This window comes from Lepisma saccharinum, chromosome 7 (assembly GCF_977018435.1).
Source record: "Lepisma saccharinum chromosome 7, izLepSacc3.1, whole genome shotgun sequence".
In the NCBI taxonomy this organism is placed as follows: domain Eukaryota; kingdom Metazoa; phylum Arthropoda; class Insecta; order Zygentoma; family Lepismatidae; genus Lepisma; species Lepisma saccharinum.
This window is the reverse complement of record NC_139235.1, coordinates 78,121,163-78,144,662: the sequence shown is the minus strand read 5'-3', so window position 1 is coordinate 78,144,662 and position 23,500 is coordinate 78,121,163. Positions and strand designations below refer to the sequence as shown.

The window sequence follows — 23,500 nt, the reverse complement described above, 5'->3', positions numbered from 1 at the left end:
TCTTTAAAGATGTCATGCAAGAACTGGCGAACGGTTAACTGCCAGTGTGGCGGTGCACCATCTTGTTGAAACACTACCCATGGTTGAAATTCCTGTAACTGAGGCGCAACGTAAAAAAGTCATAATCAGGGAAAGACTTTATGCTCACCCTGTATAACATGTTAAATCGTATGAGCTGAAAAAGGACAAGTATCTTTTTACATGTATAGTTTTTGCGGAAACTGAGAGAAAACACTTAAAACAAAGTAAGTTGTTTTCCTAAAGTGCATATTTATTTGCATATTTTAGGTGTATTAAGTGCATAACTATCCAGGTCCTGGTGATAATATGAGATGAATGAAGGGACAGTCACAAATATATAGGGACAACACGGTACGAGCTCCACAGATAATTATACTGGCTGCGAGTCCAGGCGCCAGGGCCTCGTTAGTCTGAAAAATGCAGCCCAGAGTGGCTTACATTAAAGTTGAGGAATATGGGAGAGGATGAAAAGAAAGAACTAGAGCAAAGGTTCCATACCGACATTCGTTCGGGTTAACCAAGAAAACTTAATTTAAAAAATCCAGATTAGAAATTATTATAGGGCTTAATTAGTCCCCCGATAATACCTCTAGATACGCACTAGAGAGAGATATTTAGGAGACAGTAGAACTTAACATCCCATACTTACCCTTGCCATGCACAACAATGTGATAAGATAAGAGAAGAATTACAACAATATTTTATCTTTTACGATCTCAAGTTGCCTCATTGATAGATAAAATTTGGATAAGACTACATTGTTGTCGTTTTCGATGTCGACAATTAAGAACTACACCCTGGCCTCATATATCTGTGAAAACATGTCCTAATCCAATTGCCGCGTCCTTCTACGTCTAATCCGATTTATCCGTGGAAGATTACCTCTAGAGACTATGAGCATGAAAATTGTGAAATGATTTACTGCGCAGCTGCAGAAATGGCAACTTATCAGTATTGTCTTGTGATGCCAGGAACCCACTGCTTACCCTCCAAAGGCAGCGCCGAAATCTGAAATCCAGGAAGTGAATATGGGGTGCGGAGCTTAAATATAAAAGGTGCAATGTTTGTATGATCCAAAAACAGTAGTCTTTTACATATATATTTAATTCACTTTATAAACATAGGCTAATCGGGACTGGGCCTATAGTATAATCTGAGATCTAAACCTCAATGTGCCTTCACCAGAAATCGATCCCGGGGGCGCTTGATTACAAGGCGGCGACGTTAACACTATGCCATCTGAAAGGCCCCTTATCTTTATGCATAACGACTCAGATTATTATTACTACTAGCTGATTGCCCCAATATTCTATTAGACAGGAAAATTATTAATTCTAATCATAGTGTAAAATGAACTTGGAGTTGAACGGCATTGGGAGTGTCACGATTCATCTTAGCGACCCCGAAAATTATGGATTCCACACTAATATCTGTTATTTACGTCACCCTCTTCTCACCCCCACCCCTAGGGGTGCCAGGGGTTCTTACCCCCACAGAATGTCTTACCAGATTGCAAGTGATACGTGCACCCAGTTTGGTTGAAATCGCTCCAGGCGTTCGAGAGTTATGCTCGAACACACATACATACATCATTAGTAGTAGTAATGCAGTTGTAGCAGTAGGTCACCGCCTTGTAATCAAGAGTCCCAGGTTCGATAACCAGTGATGGCACATAGTAGTTCAGATTCCAGTTTAAACTGTAGGTTCAGTCCCGATTGGCCTTCTGTTCATAAAGTGGATTTAAAGCAAAAAAAATCAAACCAGTATACATATATATTTTGCAATGAAACACTTCAATTATGCTTACAATACAGGGGAGAAATCGAGTGGGCAGAGCGAAGCAGTACACGCTGCTGCGAAGGCTGGTAACTGCAGTCGCTTCTCAACCCCCTCCACCAATCACGTCTCTCACGTGTTCATTGGTGGAGCCGTCTCGTGTCACTACTTGCGCAGACTTTTTTTCTCGTTGGCTCGCTCCAGAGATATCCGAGACAGAGTATATATTTCACGCACATTTCACTTCATAATACTTGTCGAGGCTAGAAACTACTAGAGAATTCTAGTTCCACAAACTAGGCAGTTCCTTGCCCTTGCTCTTGCTCTAGTGCATTGACTCGCATTACGAAACTCGCGTCGCAAAACTCCGATGCTAATCGAATGTTTTCATAGAAATGACTTTGGCCTTTTTATTTTCTTACTTCACAAGACAGAATTTACATTTTTTTGCAAGAAAATATTGTCGCAGACGGCCGAAATAGATTGAGCTGAGGATAATAAACAAACAACGTCAAGGAAAAATACTCGTCGAGACAAAATTAAAACATACACCGAATCCTGCATCGTAAAATGTTATCGGCGACATGTGTAAACTTCCGACACGTTTCCCTGATATTAATCTACTGTGGTTATCCGGTAAAGTTACATAGGATGCGCATACAGGAAGCACGCAGACAGCAGCTGTAAAAAAGTTACTCGCTTTGCACGGAAGTTGCACAACAGATGGCGCTATTTTTTATACAGTAGTTTTCCATCATTTAATGTTTTTGTGATCCTCTCTGTGTGTCACTCTTTGATACATTATGTCCAACTCTAATATTTATGTAAGAATAATAATAACACTTCCGTGGGTAGGGGATAATGGCTAGGGATAGTTAAGGGAAGAAGTTAGAGAATGTAATTACATTGCTACCATACTGTTATATCCAGTACTAGGAACGTGATGATTCTTGGGGAGATAGGTGATGGTTCCTTCGTGCTCCTGACGCGAGAGGAGTCAAAAATCTATGCAACCTAGATTGTTTATCCTTCTCGCGACAACACCACGAAGAGGAAGGCCCACCTATTTACCCAAGCATCATCACAACCAGCAAGGTCTACCGATGGCGTAGTGGTAACACCGTCGCCATGTAATCCACAGGTCGAGATTTCGATATCTGGTGGAGGTATATTGGTTCCGATCCCACTTTAAACTGTAGGTCTAGCCCCAATTAGTGCCTATAGTCGACTCAAAATACACTCAACCAAGCAACAACCTTAGGAGGCAAGAGTTCCACTTAGCTCACCGCATCAGGAAAAGAGAACAGAACAAGCTAGATAAATTGTTAGTTCATTGGAGTAGCCATGTGCCTCTTTTTTTTTTGGGGGGGGGATCAGGAAGATTAAAGTAATCTCCGTATCTCATTATCGTTCAATGGGTCGCCTGGTGTATGTGCTTGCTCAGTGGTGATGGCTTTCCGGAGGAAAGATCCTGCTCGAAAAGTTAAGGTAACTAAAGCAGCATCCTCGAGTTACAGGTTCGAATCCTGGGTAAGGCATCGACGTTTGTTCCTGCATCTTTTTCCTGCTCATAGTCGTGATTAACCCAGAGAAATAAATGAGCGACGTAAAGCAAGCACAACCACTACCACCACGTTGTGTTGAGTCAAAAGGTGCAGAAATACAATTGAAATGAAATGGAGGAAGGGAACCAGGAAAGTCAACTCGCCAAAAACCAGAAAAAAAATAAACTTTTAATTGCAAAACGTTACTCGATATTTAAATGGGAAAGCATATGCTTTGATGAATGGAAATGTCAACTGTATGAAATGCACAACATCAACATGGCAGAAAATAACACTTTTACTTCGCTTACCACTGGCCGCGGTGGCTCAGTGGCTCAGTGGCCGCGGTGGCTCAGTCGGTAACGCGTCTGACTACCATGCTAAAGGTCCCGGGTTCGATCCCCGGCCGGTTCAAATCCGGGAACTTTTCTAACGATGGAAGCGGCCCCGGCGCCCACCCAGCGTCGAATAACATGGGTACCTGGGGGAAACCCTGGGGGGTAAAGGCGGTCAGGGGCGTGATGCTGATCACATCACCCCCACTCACGACCGGATCAAGAAAGTGTGGGGCGTTACCCCCACACCCGCTATACGCCTTCATGGCGTGGTGCTATGCACAGGGGAGTACTTTACCTTTTTTACCACAGAAAATTGCCTTACCTGGTTCTTACCCCCTGACCATTCAAATGCAACATGCACATATTTCGAAAATTGACTGCTAGGTGGCAGGATGGTCTAGGTTTCTCAGTGCGCCGCTCGTGCCACCTGGGGAGCAGTGGTTGAACTACGTACGGAAAGTGCTCTTTCTGTTGTTGCAAAGTCGAAAAACAAAAATACTGCAATATTATTAAGATGAATGCTTCTTAAAAAAGCAGCATTTTTAAAATTTCGCGTCACCTTTCTTTCACGTTTGGGTTAATTGCGACGATGTAGATGAGTGGACGAAATTGTAAGTGGACACTTACCGAGCTAGGCCAACGAACCGGCTGTTAGAATATTAGAAATAAATGTATGTATGTATATGTATGTGTCTGTATTTGTTTTCAACTTACGTTCATAGATATTGGCGTAGTACCGTAAGCAACCAATTGTTATGCTTTAATTGATTTTTCCTTATTTTTGTTTATTTTTAGGAAATGGGGACCGTGAACCCAGGCTTCGAAGCTGAAGGCGAGGGGAAAGAAGGGCTTGGGATGAAGACCCTCTCAGAATCCGTCTCCAACGGCCAGGTGAAGGAAAAGGTTGGGAAAGTGGTAAGCACTGCACTTCTGGTCCTCTTCTGCATGTAAATCGTGTATCGAACGAGGTATTTCCACCCTGTCTCGAGAATTTGTGGAACAAGGCCGCGCATAACGATAAATAAGGGGAGAAAGCGAGTGGAACGGAGCAAAGCAGTTCGCGCTGCTGCAAACGGCTTGTAGCTGCTCCAGAGATTCCTGAGACAGGGTGTAACATACTGATAGAAACAGACCGGATTTCATACGCATCAGTAACCAGTAAAAACAGTAAAGGTGTTTAGATATGTTGGGACCACAGGCATGTGCGTCGCCAGAAAGTTTTGCGGGGGGAGGGGGGTGATCGGGCAAATGATAAAGTTGGACAGTAGGGAAATAATAAGTATTATTACCACGGTTATAAATGTAATTATACAATAATAAATATTATAAACTAATAAAAATAAAATTTATTCGAAATAATAATAATAATTATTATTATTATTATGTAAATGGGAGACTCGATCCACCAAACGAGTGAATAACTGCACAACTATTTTCCATTATTTATTTTGAATTTTATGCAGTTATTAACCGATGTGAAAAACATTTTGATATTAACTTTTCCACGTCTCGTTCAAGAAAGGACTTTAAATGTTAGGGGGATATTTTTTTCATAAAGTTTGTTCTGTTACCTTTCACCTACAACTATAATTATTAGAATTTTGAAAACTGTGGAACCATTTGTTCTTTGGATGAAATGGTAGAATACAACCTTGTTCCTGTTCTTTTGTTTGTGGTCGCTCTGTAATAATAAAAACAAACCAACTTGAAGAGTACAGAAACCTTTCTTCCAAGGAAAAAGCATTGATAATAATAATTACTAATTAATGTGCATTATTATTAGTATTAGTATTAGCTATAATGAAAGATCTGCAGTGACCATTTCATGAGACCTATAGCGTACAAGGTTTCCAAATATACCACCAGACAAAATTAATTTATTTCAGTAAATAATAAGAATTATAGTGTTATGAATTGTAGAAATTGGACGTAATGGTGTATCTGCCCATTGACGTGCTCAGCATTATTTAATTATTAGAGGTGTAATAGAAGATATTGTGTAAAAATAATAATTAGAAATGTACGATTTGATTGATTGATTTGCTTTATTTTACTTCTATTTTTGTGCCACTTTTGGCTAATTTCCGAAGATGAAGATGAGTGATGACATGATGAAATTGATGAAGGGACACTCACAAACATCCATGCCCAGGCCGGGATTTGAACCCGGGACCCCTGGCGTCGTAGCGCGATGTGCTAACCACTCCACCACGGGGGCCGGTTGAAATGTACGATTATTCTACATCGTATACATATTTTATTTCTGTATTTTTATTTTTTTTACTAGACTTAGTGCTGTATTAGGTTGTATACTGTGCTCAGCACTTAAAATAAACTATTATTAGTAGTAATAGTAGTAGTACTTCTGTCTATTGTCCCGCCCCTCTCATCAAGAAGAAGTTCTCACTCGACTGTGTATTGGACACAGCCATCTAACGCATGGTGTACTGTTCGTAACGTCCCTTTAAATACTCGGCATGTGCCGAATTTTCTTTCCTCAGGCAGACTTAATCTTACCAACTATTTGTCATCCTTGTCGGGAGATGGCGACACTGTTTTAACAAATGTTTTTAGCTTTCTTCCAAGAGCTGGTCTCTTCTACTGTCTGTGAGGAAGCTCTTGGTTTATTCTTAATTTTTAATATGTTGTGTTTGTCTTGTGCAGGTCCCTGTACAGCCTTGCACTTTTAATTTTTCCCAAGGGGCTTCTTAACCCCCTTGTTTTAAAACTTGAAGTAATAATTTTAGATAAGGGGATATTTTAGCAAATATATATTTTTTAATTAAGAAAATTAATCATTTCTGGATGGCATTTCGGCTATTGACTAGTGGGATCCGCTAGTGTTGCTCGGCAAATTGTCCATGACTATTTTCATTAAATTTTCTCTTACATTCTATGCGTTTTTAAGCGATGGATTTTTATGTGTGCTGGTGCAGAAGTTGCAGCTTGTTTTGAGTTTTCTTTTAATTCTCGAAGCTCTTATTGGGTCAAATAAAGTGCACGAACTTGGTGATGGACAATTTGCACGCTAATACTCATGGATCCCACTGTACTGCCTCTGGTAAATCTGCACTACGAAATTCCTCACTTCGATTATTTTTGTTTCCCAGGTGGAATCGGAGGACGACACCCCTGACAGACAGCAATGGTCCAGCCCAATCGAGTTCCTTCTGTCGTGCATCGCCATGTCTGTGGGCCTGGGCAACGTGTGGCGGTTCCCCTTCACGGCGTTCGAGAACGGGGGCGGGGCCTTCCTCATCCCTTACATCATCGTCCTCTTCGTCATCGGGAAGCCCATCTACTACCTGGAGATGGCCATCGGGCAGTTCTCCAGCTTCGGTTCCGTCAAAGTGTGGGAGATCTCGCCCGCGATGAAAGGTAAGGGCACTTTAAGGCTAATAGTGACAGTTCGCACCAGCTGTGCATGTCGGAATGGGCACTGGTACTGAAGGAACAACACATAGTGCAAGATAGTATGAATTTCTCTCCATGTTGCAAGTGGAAGCGGATTTCTAAGTATCGTATCAATCCATAGGATTATTCTTTATTTTTATTTTAACTTTTTCTAAGCTTCATTTCACCTAAGTTCATTAACTTGTTTACACCAGCTGTCCAGTCCTCTCAGGTTTTTGAATTATGCACAGTCGTGTGTTACTCAGACTTCCACTTCCTGATATATTGGGGCTGCAAGGTTTACATGATGTAAACAAGAAGCAGCTTACATGAGGAGGAAGGTAAAAGTTGACTCATCAGCGTATAGGAAGTCTGCAGAGAGAGGTGTTGAGAGGGACGGACAGACTGGGAAGAGACTCACTGGATTAGAGACAGGCAACAGGACTTTGGAAAGGAGAGATGAAGCAGTCTGACTAACTTAGGTGAACTACCTACGAAGCCTAGAGAGAGCTTAGTTTTATTTTACTCTACGTTTCCTAAAATCATCATCCTTCTTCTAAGTGTAGACAGGTAATTATCCTAACTATAACATGCATGATTCAAGTTCAAAGGTTCACAAAATCGAACAAGTGACTATTTGTCATTTCTAGTAGTATATCTAGGCATTGTATTTCAGTTGTACCTTTCGCAGCCAAGCTTACAACTTGTCATGAGGGCAAGTGGTCTCATCATTAGCTACATCCTCCATTAATCTATTGAAAGTGGTTGGTTCGATCCCATCATTCTGTAGAATGATACGGTATTTACAGAATCCTTATGAAAAATGAAGTTGGAGTTTCGACTTTTCCGACGATCAAGAAATTGTTCAACGTGTCCTCTTTCCGTCCATGTACTTTTCTACGCGATTGAAAGTTTGATATTCCCGAGAGAACAAATAAAATAATGTTCCCATAAATTATGTACGATGGCTTAACAAACAAAATGGGTTCAGAAAAACAAAACTTGAAACTGTTTTAGAGAATTCTTTGTTTACCTTCAACCTTCTATCGATTTCCTGCCATAAAATTTCCTCATGAACAAAATCTGGCAGGATATAGAAATGATAGAGTATGATGGATCGGGGCATCGTTGTAAAAAGCTTGTCGCTGTGTAGGCATACTCCCTTTTATTTAAAACATTCCCGCTGGTGAAGTAAAAATAAGATTTGGACATATTGTTACTTTTATTTCCTGAAAACATATTCCTTTGAATTAGATTTCCCTCTCCCAGAGACTCACGTTTGCAGATTATGCTATTTACCATTATGCCAAAAGCAGGGTGCTAGTGCCGACAAAGATAAAACTGTGCTAGGTTTAGGACCATTTTGCTGGGGTTTGCATCACTGGTTGAGGAAACCCTCGATGCTTCCTGGCTGCATGCTTTTAAACCGAAACCTCCCCTCCTGCCCCTTTTCCAGTTCTACCCATCTGTTTGTAGTGCTCCCAGCGAGGTTCCTCACGCGGGGCAGCTAAGCCCCAAAGCTGTGTCCATCGTCTTTGGGCTGCAGCTGGAGCGAGTGACAGCCGTCAACTCTTGACAGTAGCTAACTTAGTCAATTGTACGTACATTGAGCTCATAATTTTATAACGCGCATTACTATTAAACTCCTAAAAAGTAGAGAACTGGAAGCAAGTATAAATGAACTGCGTTCCTCACTTCCTACATGGAGGAAACGTGCCTGATCTCAACTGATGAATTTTTAGTTTATCTCATGGAACAGCAGGCGAAAAAGGGATAAAGGTACCCTTTTGTGCAGTTCTGTGTGTATTTTAACGCAACAAAATGCATCATTTGCAGTTTATGCACGTTAATGTGTCGCTGCAGTCAACATATTTGCATCAATTGACACGTTTTGGGTTCTGACTGTACGTTTATCATAACATACGTGCCTAATGAAGTAAGTGACATTCTTCTAGCATGTCTAAACACGAAGGTTCATTGCTGCAGCATCCTGAGCAAGATCTTAACCATCCATACCAATTTATTTTGGTTTTGATTGGATTTTTGTTAATTAGCGTCGCCTTTGTGCTTATTTTGGCTAGTCGCGACGATGGGGATGAGTGACTATATGCAATTTAAGAAGGGACACTCCAAACACTCCGAACCCGGTATCCCTGCCGTCGTAGCACACTGTGCTAACCACTCCCTCACGGAGGTCGGCCATACTAGCTTACTTCAGGTCTATGTTAATATTTCTGACTGTGGTGTGGGGGAAGTTTTCCAGCAATATCCTTCCATGAAGAGGCTCTGGGGTTTACCCAGCCTGTGATAAATTAGCACCTGGAGGCAGCCCTGGGTGGGAAAGTCAGCCGAAGCTTGGTGCTGATCACATACCCTCCATACCTTCACGGCAATGCTCAGAGGTTGGCTTTCTTTACTGTCTTGCCTTCCTGTAGGTCTCTTACCATTAGGTTTCCAAACAAGGAACCTGTATTATTTTCTATACTCTCACATCTACCCACCTGTTTTTCTTGATCTGTTAGAATAATATCAGGGAATGAATACAGATGGCACTATTCAGTATTATGTAACTTTTTCCGCTCTCCTGTTTTTCATATCATTTAGGTCCAGGCATCTTTCTTAAGATTTTATTTTCAAAAATTCATAACTTATGTTTCTCTTCTAGCGTAAGGAACCACATTTCACATCCGTACAAAACTAGGGGAAAATTTAAGGTCTCGTAGTATATTTTTTCTTCAGATCCTTTAATTTAATTGAGAGCATAAAAATTTGTAAATGTTTCTCTAACATTTTTTCACTTTTAAATTACTCGTAAGTAACATTGACTCCTAAGTATTTGAAAGTAGATGGTGAATTAAATACTAATGTAAAATTTTATTTTTTGTGACTGATTATTCTTTTGACGTTTCGACAAATACACAAGTTTCTTTGTCAAGATGGAGGCACATAGTGGTTCGGATCCCACTTTACACTGTAGGTCCAGTCCCGATTAGCCTTACTGTGCATAAAGTGACCAAATAAATGAATCGATTAATTGATATCCCCCCCATGAACACTAAGGTACGACGGTCTATAAAATGGAGCATGAAATCAGAATTTGCATTATAAAAGGTTTTTGCATATTGTAATGTCTTTCAACAAATCGTCGTTCGCTCATGTTGTTGCTAGTTATCTAGTTCTACAGACCGCATTGATAGTAACACGAAGCAAATTTTAATTATTAGCTTGTATCTTCAGACGGGTGCAAATATCAGACAATGCTATTTACACCTTTCAACAAACAAACAACGTAAAAATGAGACCGACAGAAGATTTACGATTTCAAGACCAGAAAAGTGACATAAAATGAACAAAGCACACAAACCTATTTCAAGACCTTCGAAACAAACTTGCAAAATATGTGGTAGTCGGTTTGACATAATAATGAAACTAAATTTGAGAAGTTACAAAATCTTAGTTATACTCCAGTGGCGTAGCACCATATCGCGAGGCCCTGGGCGAGATTAGAATGCAAGGCCCCACCCATTCTATAAGTTTGAAATATCAATGTGAATCGGTACACAGTCATCAAGGAAACGTCAGCAAATTATCATACTTATATAATATCCTGCTAATAATAATTTTCTGACTAAAATTATATTTAATAGTACGCGAGAGAGAAATTTACACTTGACAGAGCTACAGTAACACGCTGCTGGAATTTTCATTAACCAAAGCAGTAGTAATAGTACGTTTTTTAAGATGTTCTTTAGGCAGTAAGGCACAAATGAAATATCCTTAAATACGCTAAACTTTTTTTTTTAAAAAAAATCAGAAATGCAAACTAAGAATCTTTAAATATAACCAACCTATATATTATTTAATGAGTCGTTCTTTGTTTCCTCATTTCAAAATTTGTAGGATGTAAATGTGACAAACCATGACTTAAGAAGAAAATATCGAAGGACGCACATGAAATGTCGGTGCGTGATAGAGCGGGGGAAAGGGGGTGCGCTAAACCACAATCCTGTTTAGGGGCCCAAAATATCTACCTACAAGCTCTTCGACACATTCGGTTTCAACATCAACAAATCTTAAAACGATAGTCATTTGCCGTGTGAAATCTTTGGTGTAATCAATTGATACAGCTAATTTGACTGTTTTTAATTAGCAATTTTGACTTTGTTGCACATTAATTGTACGTGCCAGTTAATTTTGAATTGTAGGACTTAGATGATAATAATAATTGTGAATCTCTTTTTGTTGTTACGTCTTAATGTTCTTGTATTATTAAATATTAGACGCAGTGGCGTAACAAAATCGTAAATTACGCGTCCGCAAGAAACAAATTTGGGTCCCTCAAGTACAGTCAGATTCTTCCAGGAAAATTATGTAATTACTTAAAATGGCTGGATTCTCTACATGTGAATTTTCACATATTATAACATATCGTTACTTGACATTTATGTATTCAAAAGAAGAAAATAGAATTACTTACTTATCCCCTCCCCCGCTCTCTTAACAGCTGGGTGGATAAAAATATTTTTTTTTATTTATAATTTTTGATATTTTTAAAATTTAAATCGATATCTTTTATTTTTTAAAAAACACCTTTAAAATTGCTTGCATGTTTTTTGGCACCGTACACATAGACATATTTTTTATATAGAAAGGATTTTTCTGATAAACGGCCCTGTAAAATATGTGAACGGTTTGATTAAAGCAAATAACAAATTACATGTAAATATGCATTTCTCTGTTTCTGGAACTGAACATAATGAACCTAATATGTTAGTTGAGTGTGCTATCGAAACTATTATAATTTCAGTAGCTTTTCTTAGTGAAAATAAAATATTCTGGATGTACTCTATATAATTATAACTTAAAATATTTTTTACAGTATTTGTAGCCGAATTTTAGTGTTTTTAATGATAGTTAGCCAAATCAGCTGCAATATTTATTTACAGTTTAATGATAATGACACTATTTACGATTTAACATGATTAGTATTTTGTATTTTAAGAAATGTGCTATTTTTGCTTATAAACATTTTTGAATTTTAAATCAAGGGAAATTTAAGTGTTTTCTTTTTTCAGATGACATATTACATTTACTTTCGTATGAGCTTCACCCCATCAGTACATATATTTTGTTTCCTTTATTTGCTTTCTTAGAGCATAATAAACAACATTAAATTATTACAAGATTAATATACTTTCACAAAAAGTGATTCTGATATCTACAAATTTCTTGTGTACATTATTCTGTAATTTTATTTAAAGTGATTTCAATAAGTGATTTTTTTAAAAATAGAGTTCCCAAATTTAAATCTTGATTTATATAAAACCACCTTGCCTAACTGAAGGCTGGCTTCTGGGCAGCGAATGACACTTTTACTTCACAACAACATTAGATCTTGCCTTTCACGTTCAAAAGTGAGATTACTGAGTCCGCTAAATTTGGGCTGAATCATACCATTCTACACTACCTTCCAGAACTTTTTCCTAAGTTTCAATTTTGAGAAAGATGGTTCTTTTTTCGTGGTTGTTTCTTGAAGAGTAGGAAACAAACAGAAGGCGGTACAGGATACAGAGAACACTGGAAGCTAGTGTAGAGCTATCAAGGAGAAGAAACTTTGCCAAAGCACTTGATTTCAGATTTAAGCACAATCCTGAAACGCAGAACTTGATCAGGAAATTCGGAAGATAAATCATCTTCGTGCCCGTTATAGAGGGCAATAGCTGCATCTGAAGTTGCAGGAAGGAAGGAAGAACTGCTAATATTATCCATACCCTTCTTCAGTTTAAAACACCGGAAGCATTTAAATGCCCCATACTTTGCTCCCTGGCAGTTCGAGGTGCTTTATCATTAACATATTAAAATCGGGTAGGCTATGCAAGGTCACGAGACAGAAGAAAAGCCAAGACAAAGCGCATTTTATTCAAGCAAATAATAAATGGATAAAAATGTCCAAGCAATTTTTGCGTTAATGTTTCACATGAGAAATGATAATTAATTTGACTTTTTCGGGGCCCCTTAGGCTTATAGCTCCCGCCCGCCTCTGATTTGACGTATTCATTCAAATTATAACGTTAAAGTAGAATATAAAGCCAAATAAAAACAAATGGTTTTAATTTTATTGCCCACAAAAATTAGCCTTTTCCATTTTTCTCGCTTCCATTTATTACGTTTTTCGTATCAACCTCATGGGACGCGAGATCCCTACATGCGCGAGGCTCAGAGTGGTCGCCCACTTCTCCCATCCCTTGCTACGCCAATGATTATACAACCTCATGGCACCTGCGCCTAGCAGAAATTCAAATATTTCCATGCATAGTGAAATATAATGGCCGTTGGCAACACTGACAGTAGTGCTTGGGTCTAACTACAAGAACTACATCGAGTCTCATGTGACTTCTCAGTACCTGGGTAAAGAGAAAAACCTGGCAGGCATGGAGACCTGTACACTGAACACACACACACACACACACACACACACACACACACACACACACACACGCACGCACACACATATGTGTGTGTGTATGGGAGGGAGAGGTGTATAAGAGAGGGTGGGTAGAGAAATTTGCTCATTTTGTTACGAAATGTTAAAGAATAGCATTTTCTAACCTGTATGTATGCAACCACGTGACAATTATTTGAATTTGACACTGACATTTGTTTGTCAGAAAGCGAAAAAAATAATTGTATGTTACGGGCAGACTACATGTGTACATAATGCAAACAATTCAAATAGCCTACGAAAAGCAACATAGATATGTGTGTGGGGTTGATAGATGAGGATTCACACCCATTTTGCAAAGTCCCTGACTTCCAGGTATTTTACATAACTGTGTAATGATTTAATATGCTAAAAACCTTTTTATAAGCAATATTACCCAAAAAAGAAGATTGTTGGGAAGATAAAACGAAATGTGTTTCCGGTTACAAATTTTGCCAAACAAAAATCTTTTGTGGACAGCTAAATGCCCCTTATATAGTTGGTTTTGTATTGCAGTCAATGAGGAACCTTTCTTCCATAATGTAAAAAGTATAGAAAATTCCCCTCTATTCTAATTATGTGAAACATTTGTGACCGAGCCAAGGCAAAAAGGTCGGGACATGGATTAAAAGGAATGGACTGTCCCAACTAAATCGGACTGCATGATAGCCTTGCAACAATGGCTGTAGAACTAAAATACCCCAATATTGCAGACTGCAGACTTCTATGGCCTGCCTCTGTCCAGAAACAACCCATTCATTTGTGCAAGAACAAAATCGAAATTCATGTTAAATTTGAAAATCCATCAATGTAATTTTTGTAGGTTTTTATACGTTCAAATTAAATTTTTTCATGGCTTGAGGGGGGGCATGGCCCCCCTGCCCCCCCCCCCCTTGGGTACGGGCCTGACTACAAGGTCTTAATAGTATGGACAAGAAGTTTTTATTTGGCAATCGCAATTGGTAATCACAAAAAAATACAAAAGAACGTTACTTACACGTAAATGGAACTTGTACCTTATACTATATTCTTATATCTCCATTTTGTTATTTTTTACATTCTGTATTGTACACAGTCTGTTTTCTGTAGTAACATCAATATTATGAAAATTAGTAAATAATATCATGATACATGGAAAGGAGGTTTTATGAATTTTTTCTGCATACTTCTAACTAAAGTGTTTGAGCCCACCCAATGTTTTTCAATGTTTACACACACTAAATGTAGAAATTCACTTACTGTGTATAACATTTCTTCAAATAATAATTTCAATGTTGAGTGTTTATATATTACACAAGGTCAACTAACATCTAGATTTACCTTTGTATTTTTAGGTGTGGGATATGGTCAGATGATAGCCACAATAAGCGTGGTGACGTACTACTGCTCCTTGATGGCCATCACTGTGTTCTATTTTGTCGCCTCGTTCCAAGCTGAGTTGCCATGGAGTAAATGCCAAGATGACTGGGAGAACTGCTTCGATGCATCCAGTAACTTGACCAACACTACAAACCTAACCAGCTCCTCGGAACTGTACTTCTCGTAAGTATTAACATATTCTGCACTGTTTACATACTCTGTTTTGAACCACTGATATATCTATGCATTATATAATATGTTCTTGTCAATTATAATGTGAAAAAAGCAAATTTAAAGCATAATAACTAAAGTTATTCTAGCGTCGTCGCCTTGTAATCAATAATCGATACCCAGGCACATAGTGGTTCGGATTCCACTTGAAACTGTAGGCCCAGTTCCGATTAGCCTTACTGTGCATAAAGTGGACTTAAAATACCAACTCAATCAATCAATCATTTTTATCCGAAGATATCTGGAAAAAGACAATCACAATCTGGAAAATCACAAACATCTTTGGAGATGCCCGAATAAAGATGAAGGTAGCAGAAAGATCAAAAACTTACTATGGTTGTATTGGCAAGTTGTCGCATCCCCAGTGCAGTCACATAGTGGTTCGGATCCTACTTTAAACTGTAGGGCCAGTCCCGTTTAGCCTATCTGTGCATAAGATGGACTTAAGAGAAAATCTAATAACCTTAAAATCTGGCGTGACATTCATTGTATTAAATTACAAAACTGGGTGTGTACAGTATCAAACTATTACTTTACTATCAAAGTGACAATTTTTTTCATATCCAATAACATTCTCTGTTATAATTCTCCTTTGTTTACTTTTCATTGCATTTTAATGCTGTAGTAAATTACATTGTTTCACATAAAATAATATTTTCATTCCAAGATTTTATTCTATAATCAAATAGTACACATAACGATTTTTGAATGAAATATTTGAACACAATTTATTTGTAGTTCAATCCAGGTAGTATCACAATCAATTTAGTTGCTTAATTGGAAGTAACAACGTCTTATGGACCTAAACTGGTAATAAACTGTACACAAACAATTATTTTTCTCTGGCACTGAGCCCTCCAAAGTGTAGAACCTTCGATGAGTGCCTGAATCGCGCCTCCCTGGGGCCATCTCTCTTAGTGGTATTTATTCTTGGCTGGCAATGCTAACAGTAGAGTTCCTTAGACTGCTAACTGTAACCTTTGTCAAATTGACGATGCATAATAGAAAAAGGTATCCCCTACACTTTCTTACCACATGATGTGCTTGGCACCCTCAGTGCCTTCAATTGGCCTTGAGGGTGTGATACTGTCTGGGTTGAATTTCTGTCCAGTTGACATATTATTTCATATTATTTTGTCTGTGTAGTCTTTCTGACGAAGCATTAGCTTTAGCATAATCAAATTTGCCACATCTATTTTTTGTTTTGACAAGTAAACAATTAATTGTGTTTCGCAAAACAAAACTAAAAAAATGGTGGTTTTGCTGCTTTAGACAACTCATGCCACAGCATCGATCTATCAAACTTCCGATTAACCTGTGATAACTATGAAAAGAAAAGAGGATGACAAAAATGTTTTGCAGCCATTATGCCAAAGTACGTGGAGAGTACCAAACAAATTGCTGTTTTAAATGTAACTATGAACGTTAAATCCTGTCAAAACTTTCTTTGTTAGTTACTAATACTATCAGAAACAAAATATATGTTATTGGCTAATTTTAATTGCCAATAAAACTTTTCCTATAAAGTAAAAGAGTAAGGTCATCAAAATGACTATGCCTAAGCTTTACCGTTCCTAATTTTCCACCTTAGCTCTCGAAGGTTATATGTGTTTTATGTATGTACAAGGTTACTTTATGATCATTTTATTTGAGAGTTGCAAAATATATTTGAAGGTTTTCTAATCTTCCTTTTTGGTTTCTTAAATCTCAGGAGGATAGTTCTCCAAGAAAAAGACAACATAGAAGATGGCGTCGGAGCGCCAGAATGGAAACTGACTCTCTGTCTCTTGTTCTCGTGGATATCAATATTCTTAGTCCTAGCAAAAGGAGTTCAGAGCTCGGGAAAGGTCGCCTACTTCACAGCTCTCTTCCCATACGTTGTGCTTATAACTTTGCTCATACGAGGGGTCACACTGCCAGGGGCCGTTGATGGAATCATATACTTCATAAACCCTCAGTGGGAGAAACTTTTGGAGCCAAAGGTGAGTAGGATTTTGGTGTCCGTACGAAGTTGTCACTGCAGCATGGATCCTGCGATGTCTGCTTACACTATAGTTGTGGGCTGAATTCTAATGCTTAAAATGTGCACATAGATCATAGTGTGTTCTAGAAGGCAGTCTACACAGATTCAAAGAATTTAGAACATCAAAGAAATTGATTGAAATTATTGGAGAAGTAGGCCCTTATGTTGGCAGATCCAAAACACACACTGTTTGAAAAACGAAATGGTGAATATGTAGGCCTAATACCTAATATGGTTAAAAATAGCCAGTATAGTTCTCTGTGGAGATATTTTTATTCAGTATCAATATATTGTCACACCAATGCCAAAACCATGAACGTGCTAGATCTTACTATTGAGATGATATAATTTTAATATTCAAGGTCCTGGAAAAAAAACACGTTTCAGATTTGGATAAATGTTGTCATATGTAGAAATGTACCTCCTTATGGCACTTTATTAGGTTGTATAAGTTAGCACAAGAATCTGTCAAGAAAAAGTAGACAGAAACTGCACTAGGTGAAAATGCCAAAATTTGCACATTTGTGGTTTTGGGATTGGTGCAACAATATGTGATGTTTGATTGATTTGCTTTATTTACTTCACTTTTTGTGCCACTTTTGGCTAATTTGCAAAGATGGGGTTGAGTTATGATATGATGAAATTGATGAATGGACACTCACAAACATCCATTCCTAGGCTGCGATTCGAACCTGGGACCCATGGCATCATAGTGCAATGTGCTAACCACTTCGTCACGGGAGCTAGCACAACAATATGTGATGTTAACCTTTGATTATTTGGGGAAGGCACACAGTTAAATATTGCAGTATCGTACTGCAAGATTGCCATAACTAAAAAGTAGGACTTCAAGTCAAAATGAATGACACAGTCATTGTTTGATTAATTTTACTTTGCTTTTCTGCCACATTTGGCTAATCACGAAGGCAAGGATGAATGGTGATAAGGTGAAATGGATGAAAGAACAATCATAAACATATATGGACAACACAACACGAGCCCCACAGAGGATTATACTGGCTGTAAGTCCAGACGCCAGAGCCTCGTTAGTCTGCAAAATGCAGTCCAGGGTGTACTACATAGAAGGCAGGTTGACATTTGGGTGTATTCGGAAAGGGTCTTTCTTACACCCCGTAGGACAGTCATTTGCAGTAAATAATACATAATGGTAGGAAGTATTAGTAAATAATGTAAAACACACATTTTCAGTTAAAAAGAATAATGAAATCTTAAATACAAAATTCCCTAACTCAAAATCAATGTATTTCCAAGCATGTTTCTCTGAGGAGTCATATGTATTTTTTTTAAAAAAATATGTTTTCGTCATAATTCTGAACAGTTAAAAATCTATGAAATTATGTTGGACCATTAAATGAATCTTTCACATAATATATCAGAAAATTATACCAGAATGTCTGATGTAGTCTAGATACTATAGATCCATCCTGCTAAATCTATAGTAGAGCAACAATTCACATAGAATGTAAATACATTTCCCTTTATTTTTTTATTCTAAATCATATGATGCTCAAAGTAGGACATTTACATTTTTTTTAAAGGAAAATTATTTGGGACAAAAGACTGCAATTTTGGACATGTCTGAACAAAAATTATGTTTCCAAGTCCTACAAATATAATTAATATCCTGGATTAATGGGGTAGAATGTGCCCCCCCCCTCCCATCTCCACCTGGCTTCTTAGCTCCTAATAGCCGTTGATATCAGAGCACTCACAAGAGGCCTAATTCAGTTTGAATAGAACTTCAGCACTATTGTCATGAATCTTAAAGATGATTCAGAAAACTAGTAATAGATGGCACTGAACTAATAGATGTATACATTAGTATTCATATGTTTTTATTTACCATAATGTATACTCATTTGTAGTCTTCTATTTTGACCTAATTTACTATATTTTGGAGCTCATAAAAACTAGTATATCTTTCAAGAAAGTTTTGTTTTAATAAGTTAATACAGAGATGTTAGAAGTGTTACTTTCAACAAAGCCAGTTTCCTTTTCATGATAATATAAGCAAGAACGGGTGATTGTAAAGACAAATACACTTTCAAAGCACAAAAATCTCCCAGAAGTTTCTAATGTTACAATGTTCTTTTGTAGGTGTGGTACAATGCTGTTTCCCAGTCCTTCTTCTCCCTGTCTGTTTCCTTTGGACCAATTATTATGTATTCTTCATACAACCCATTCAGGCACAATGTCCATAGGTGAGTGGTTTCAATTATACAAGGAAAATGCTTACAAGATTAACACATGTTGAAAAATGTTCGAAATGTGAAATTCTGTGCGTCTCTTTTCATGTTTGTCAATGGTGATGATAACACAAATCCTTGTTCAAATATTTATATGAACCAGGCCCATAGCTAGAATTGATCTCGAGGGGGCTGGCACATTATCAACCAAGTTCATTTTCAAAAGTTTAACAGTATTAAATGAAAGTAAATTATGTGTGAATGTGGGGGTCGTTAAGTAAATATAAAATATACAATTTATAAATGTCATACAAATACAGTGTTTTTCTTTAGCTTTTAAAACATCTCTTGAAGTGTTAATCGACTGCTACTGACATCATCCTTTACAGATATTAATGTCATCAGGCCCATAGCCAGAACGTTATTTCAGAAGAGGCTCATCCCATATCATTGGCAAAAATTCGGGGGTAGAAGAACAGACTATGAATTTCTCATTTATGCAAGATGTCAATCCTGCTAATGAAGTAAAATTAATTACCACTGTACACTATTTAATATAGATATTTGAAGGATTTCCGTGGGGTTTTAGCCCGTTGAGCCCTACCACTGGTACATGCCTGTATATCATACAAGGAAAAAATGCACAATATTCAATCATAGTGCCTATCGTATATTCCACTACTGCCCTATGCTATAAACTCCCCATTCGTTCCCAAAACTTGGGAGCGGTTGACCTTTAATGCAGATGTGGAAGGAATGTGGATGATGATGTCTAAAGGGGAGGCTGCAACAGGTGCAGAGAAGGTACAGATAAAGAAGCCCCCCCCCCCCTCCTCATGAAAGAACTAGAGAATCTTCTAAATAGATTGCCACTACCTAGACTTCAGCTCATATACAAGATGAAGGAATGTAATAGCTGCTGCTCATGATCTGTGAATTCATTTTCACTCATCACTGCAAACAAATTATAAAAATAGTTTTACCTAATGTCAAGGGGGCTGACGACAGTGCCCCCTGGCCCCTGCCTTGCTACGGGTCTGGTATGAACATACAAAACATTCAACTTCACTGACAATGTTTGTTTCGGCACTTGGAGAATCTTTGTTTTAGAATCATCATTGGGGCAGTTTTCTTGTATTGAATATACAGTGTGGTAATTTATTACTTCATGAACAAAGGGAACTAGTATGGAGGGAAAAACCATGTGAAAAAGAGATTTTAAAGAAGAAAAGGCTGTAAAATATACTAAACATGCATTAAAGGTGAAAAACATGTGTTAAATTAGTATTTGTATTTTTCTGATTTTTACTTTGCTTTTGCGCAATATAAAATTCAACATGTATATATAATTTTCTAAAATATGTGTAAAAAATAGTTTACACCACCTTGGCACCATGCTGCAATAAAGTGTGGTGAGATGGGGGGAGGGGATAATCAGAATATATCTCCATAGTAATTCATTTACTTTAACGGTTCCAAGTAACAGATGGTGCACCTAGTAACAAAAGTAATTTGTTACTAGGTGCACCATCTGTTAGATAAAGGAAAGGAAGAATTTAGGGGGCAGATCAAGTAAAGCTAAAGAAAGTGACTTTCATTAATAGGATAGTGGTAGACATGCTGTCATAATTAATACTTGATGGAGATTATTACATGATCTTGGGCGATGCGCCAGTGACCTGAAAGGGATGAGCACCCCTGCACAAATAAACATCCATGATGAGACTTGAACTCAGAACTTTCAATAACCAGATCGTGAGTCGAACACTCAGCTCTGGTTCACTCAGTTGCCATAAGAATAACAAAAGTAGAAGAAAAAGTATATACTAGGAGCAAATATCAAGCATTAGAAAATAAAAATGCACAAAAATGTGAAGAAAATATGTGGTGAGGTAAGAAATATGTATTTAAAGAGGGAACGAATTAGAAGAGGACGCACAGCATAAGATAGCAACTTATCATTGAGGAGAAATAGGAATGAAATAAATGGGGGAAATATCCATTATGGGATCTAGTATAGCATGCCTAGTTATGATAATAGTTCATTTGAGTTCTAAACCTTATTTCTCTTCTTTGTGTTGCAGAGATGCACTGATTGTAAGCATAATGGACACGCTTACTAGTCTTCTAGCTGGATTCACAATATTCGCCATTTTGGGTAACCTAAAACATGAACTGGGGAGAGACAGCATAAAGGATGTCGTCAAAGGAGGTGCTGGGTTGGCATTCGTGTCATACCCAGATGCCATTGCAAAGTTTGACGTAGTACCTCAGGTGAGAACTTTACGTTTACACAAAGTGTGTTCTAAATTCCCTAGTACATCAATTGAGATCATTTAAGTGTGGGATTTTAATTATTATACTTTTATTTGGGATTACCGCTTTTTTCAGTTTTTCCCATATCTATGTACTGTACATAAACTTACGTATTTCTTCCTTACTTTGTGTACATTATTATTATTATTATTATTGTAAAAGAACACTATTGATAGGAATTACTCTTAATAAACTGATATACTAAATTTTCTAAAAAAAAAATGATAACAATATATATCCAACTGTAAGGTAAGGTTCACAAATCAAAGATTCAAAACACTGTGGAAGAGAAATTGCACAGTTTATAAGTGTTTTGTAGAATGGCTCTCTTTCTTGTATTCATCTATTACACTCAAATATAATATGGTGTATATCTTCCTTATTACCACACATACAATTTTGGGCTTTGTACAATCCAAATCTTTTGTAAATGACTTTTAGTAGTTGTATGTCCTGACCTAATACGATTTAGCAATACTATCACATTCCTTGTACCTTTAACTTTTGTAAACCACTGCCTGATTCTGTTGTGATTAGCTATCCTCTGATAAAGACTTCCTGCATTTTGATATTCACTTTTGCACCATGCCTTCCAGTCTCCCTTCAGTTTTTTTCTAAAAAACAAAATTACCAGAGTTTCATTGTTGTTTGGATACTAACCAGCGACCTCGCAACCCCCGCAATGAGGGAGGGCCCCGAGGTGTAGGGGCCCTGCAATGTTTCCTCTGCGCTCCTGAAATTTTATATAATTTCAGAAATTCAACACATAGTGTCGGTTATTTTTTAAAAATACGAAATAGACAAAATGTTGGTCAACAATGACAAAATTTGAACTTGAAATTCATTAAATAGAATTGACCGATCGGTAGAGGCACATATTTTTGGTAAATAAAAAAGCAACATTTTGGTACAAAAACGGAGTCAATTTCGGGTTCAAAAGCGGTAAATAAAATAAAATATCGGTGTTATAGCGGTGAAAAATTGGATGAAATGTGGTATATAAAAAGACATTTTGGTTTTAAAATTGTGAATATAATCCTAAATTTGATTTTGAAAACTACACTTATTCCACAGAAGTAACATTTCACTTCTAATAGCACATTTATGTAGTTATCAGAGTATTAAGTTTATTTCTGTGTAAAGGAGTCCTTTTTTGCTTCTCCTAAATTAACAGCAGAATTAATAACTTTTCCTGGAATTGCATAACTCTCAGGATAATTCAGACCTTAGAAGGTGTCGCGTCAGTGAATAAACCATGAATTTCGTGTTTAAAGAGTTAATTTCGCTTTTTACAGTTCATTTCGCATTATTTCGTGACAAAACATGGTCACAAAATGCATATCACACCTTTCAAACACATGAAAAATTAACACTACAATGTGTTTTTTCAAATTTAGTTTTTTTTGTCAAAAACGAAATATGCATGCCCCTACTGATCGGTGAACTTAGAATTTTTTATCAACAGAGTTACTGTAATTTATGAGTCAGTGGATGCCGCAAATAACTTCACGATTGTTTTATTTATTTATTTATTTCCATGTGGCAGGTGGTCGAGTGGGTTCCCAGTAACATAAGACAATGTCTGCAATAATAAGCAGGGGCGTACTGGCTCAATCAAATAAGCCCCGGCAACTTAACTGTGGACCCTCAGAAATGCCGTGTTAATTTACTTGCTCCCAGGGTAAGCCAATGACTAGGATCACTGTGTGACAAATTGTCCTGCGATGGACTTATGCTTTTTACATGCAAGTTTACCTGTATTGATATTTTTCTGTGCACAATCCTAGTTTCAATGGGTGTGAATTGAAGTA

At 37.6% G+C, this 23,500-nt stretch overlaps 1 protein-coding gene across 2 annotated transcripts in view; it reads left to right on the top strand.

Moving 5' to 3' along the window:
* The window catches only part of NAAT1 (Nutrient Amino Acid Transporter 1), a 101,272-nt gene that overhangs the window by 61,775 nt on the left and 15,997 nt on the right, over window positions 1-23,500 (top strand). For both annotated transcript variants that reach the window (XM_083125473.1, XM_083125474.1), the window contains 6 exons: window positions 4,475-4,594; window positions 6,790-7,057; window positions 14,888-15,095; window positions 16,855-17,125; window positions 19,285-19,388; window positions 21,458-21,647. In XM_083125473.1, the coding sequence (XP_082981599.1) occupies window positions 4,475-4,594; window positions 6,790-7,057; window positions 14,888-15,095; window positions 16,855-17,125; window positions 19,285-19,388; window positions 21,458-21,647 (1,161 nt within the window). The remainder of the gene's footprint in view (window positions 1-4,474; window positions 4,595-6,789; window positions 7,058-14,887; window positions 15,096-16,854; window positions 17,126-19,284; window positions 19,389-21,457; window positions 21,648-23,500) is intronic.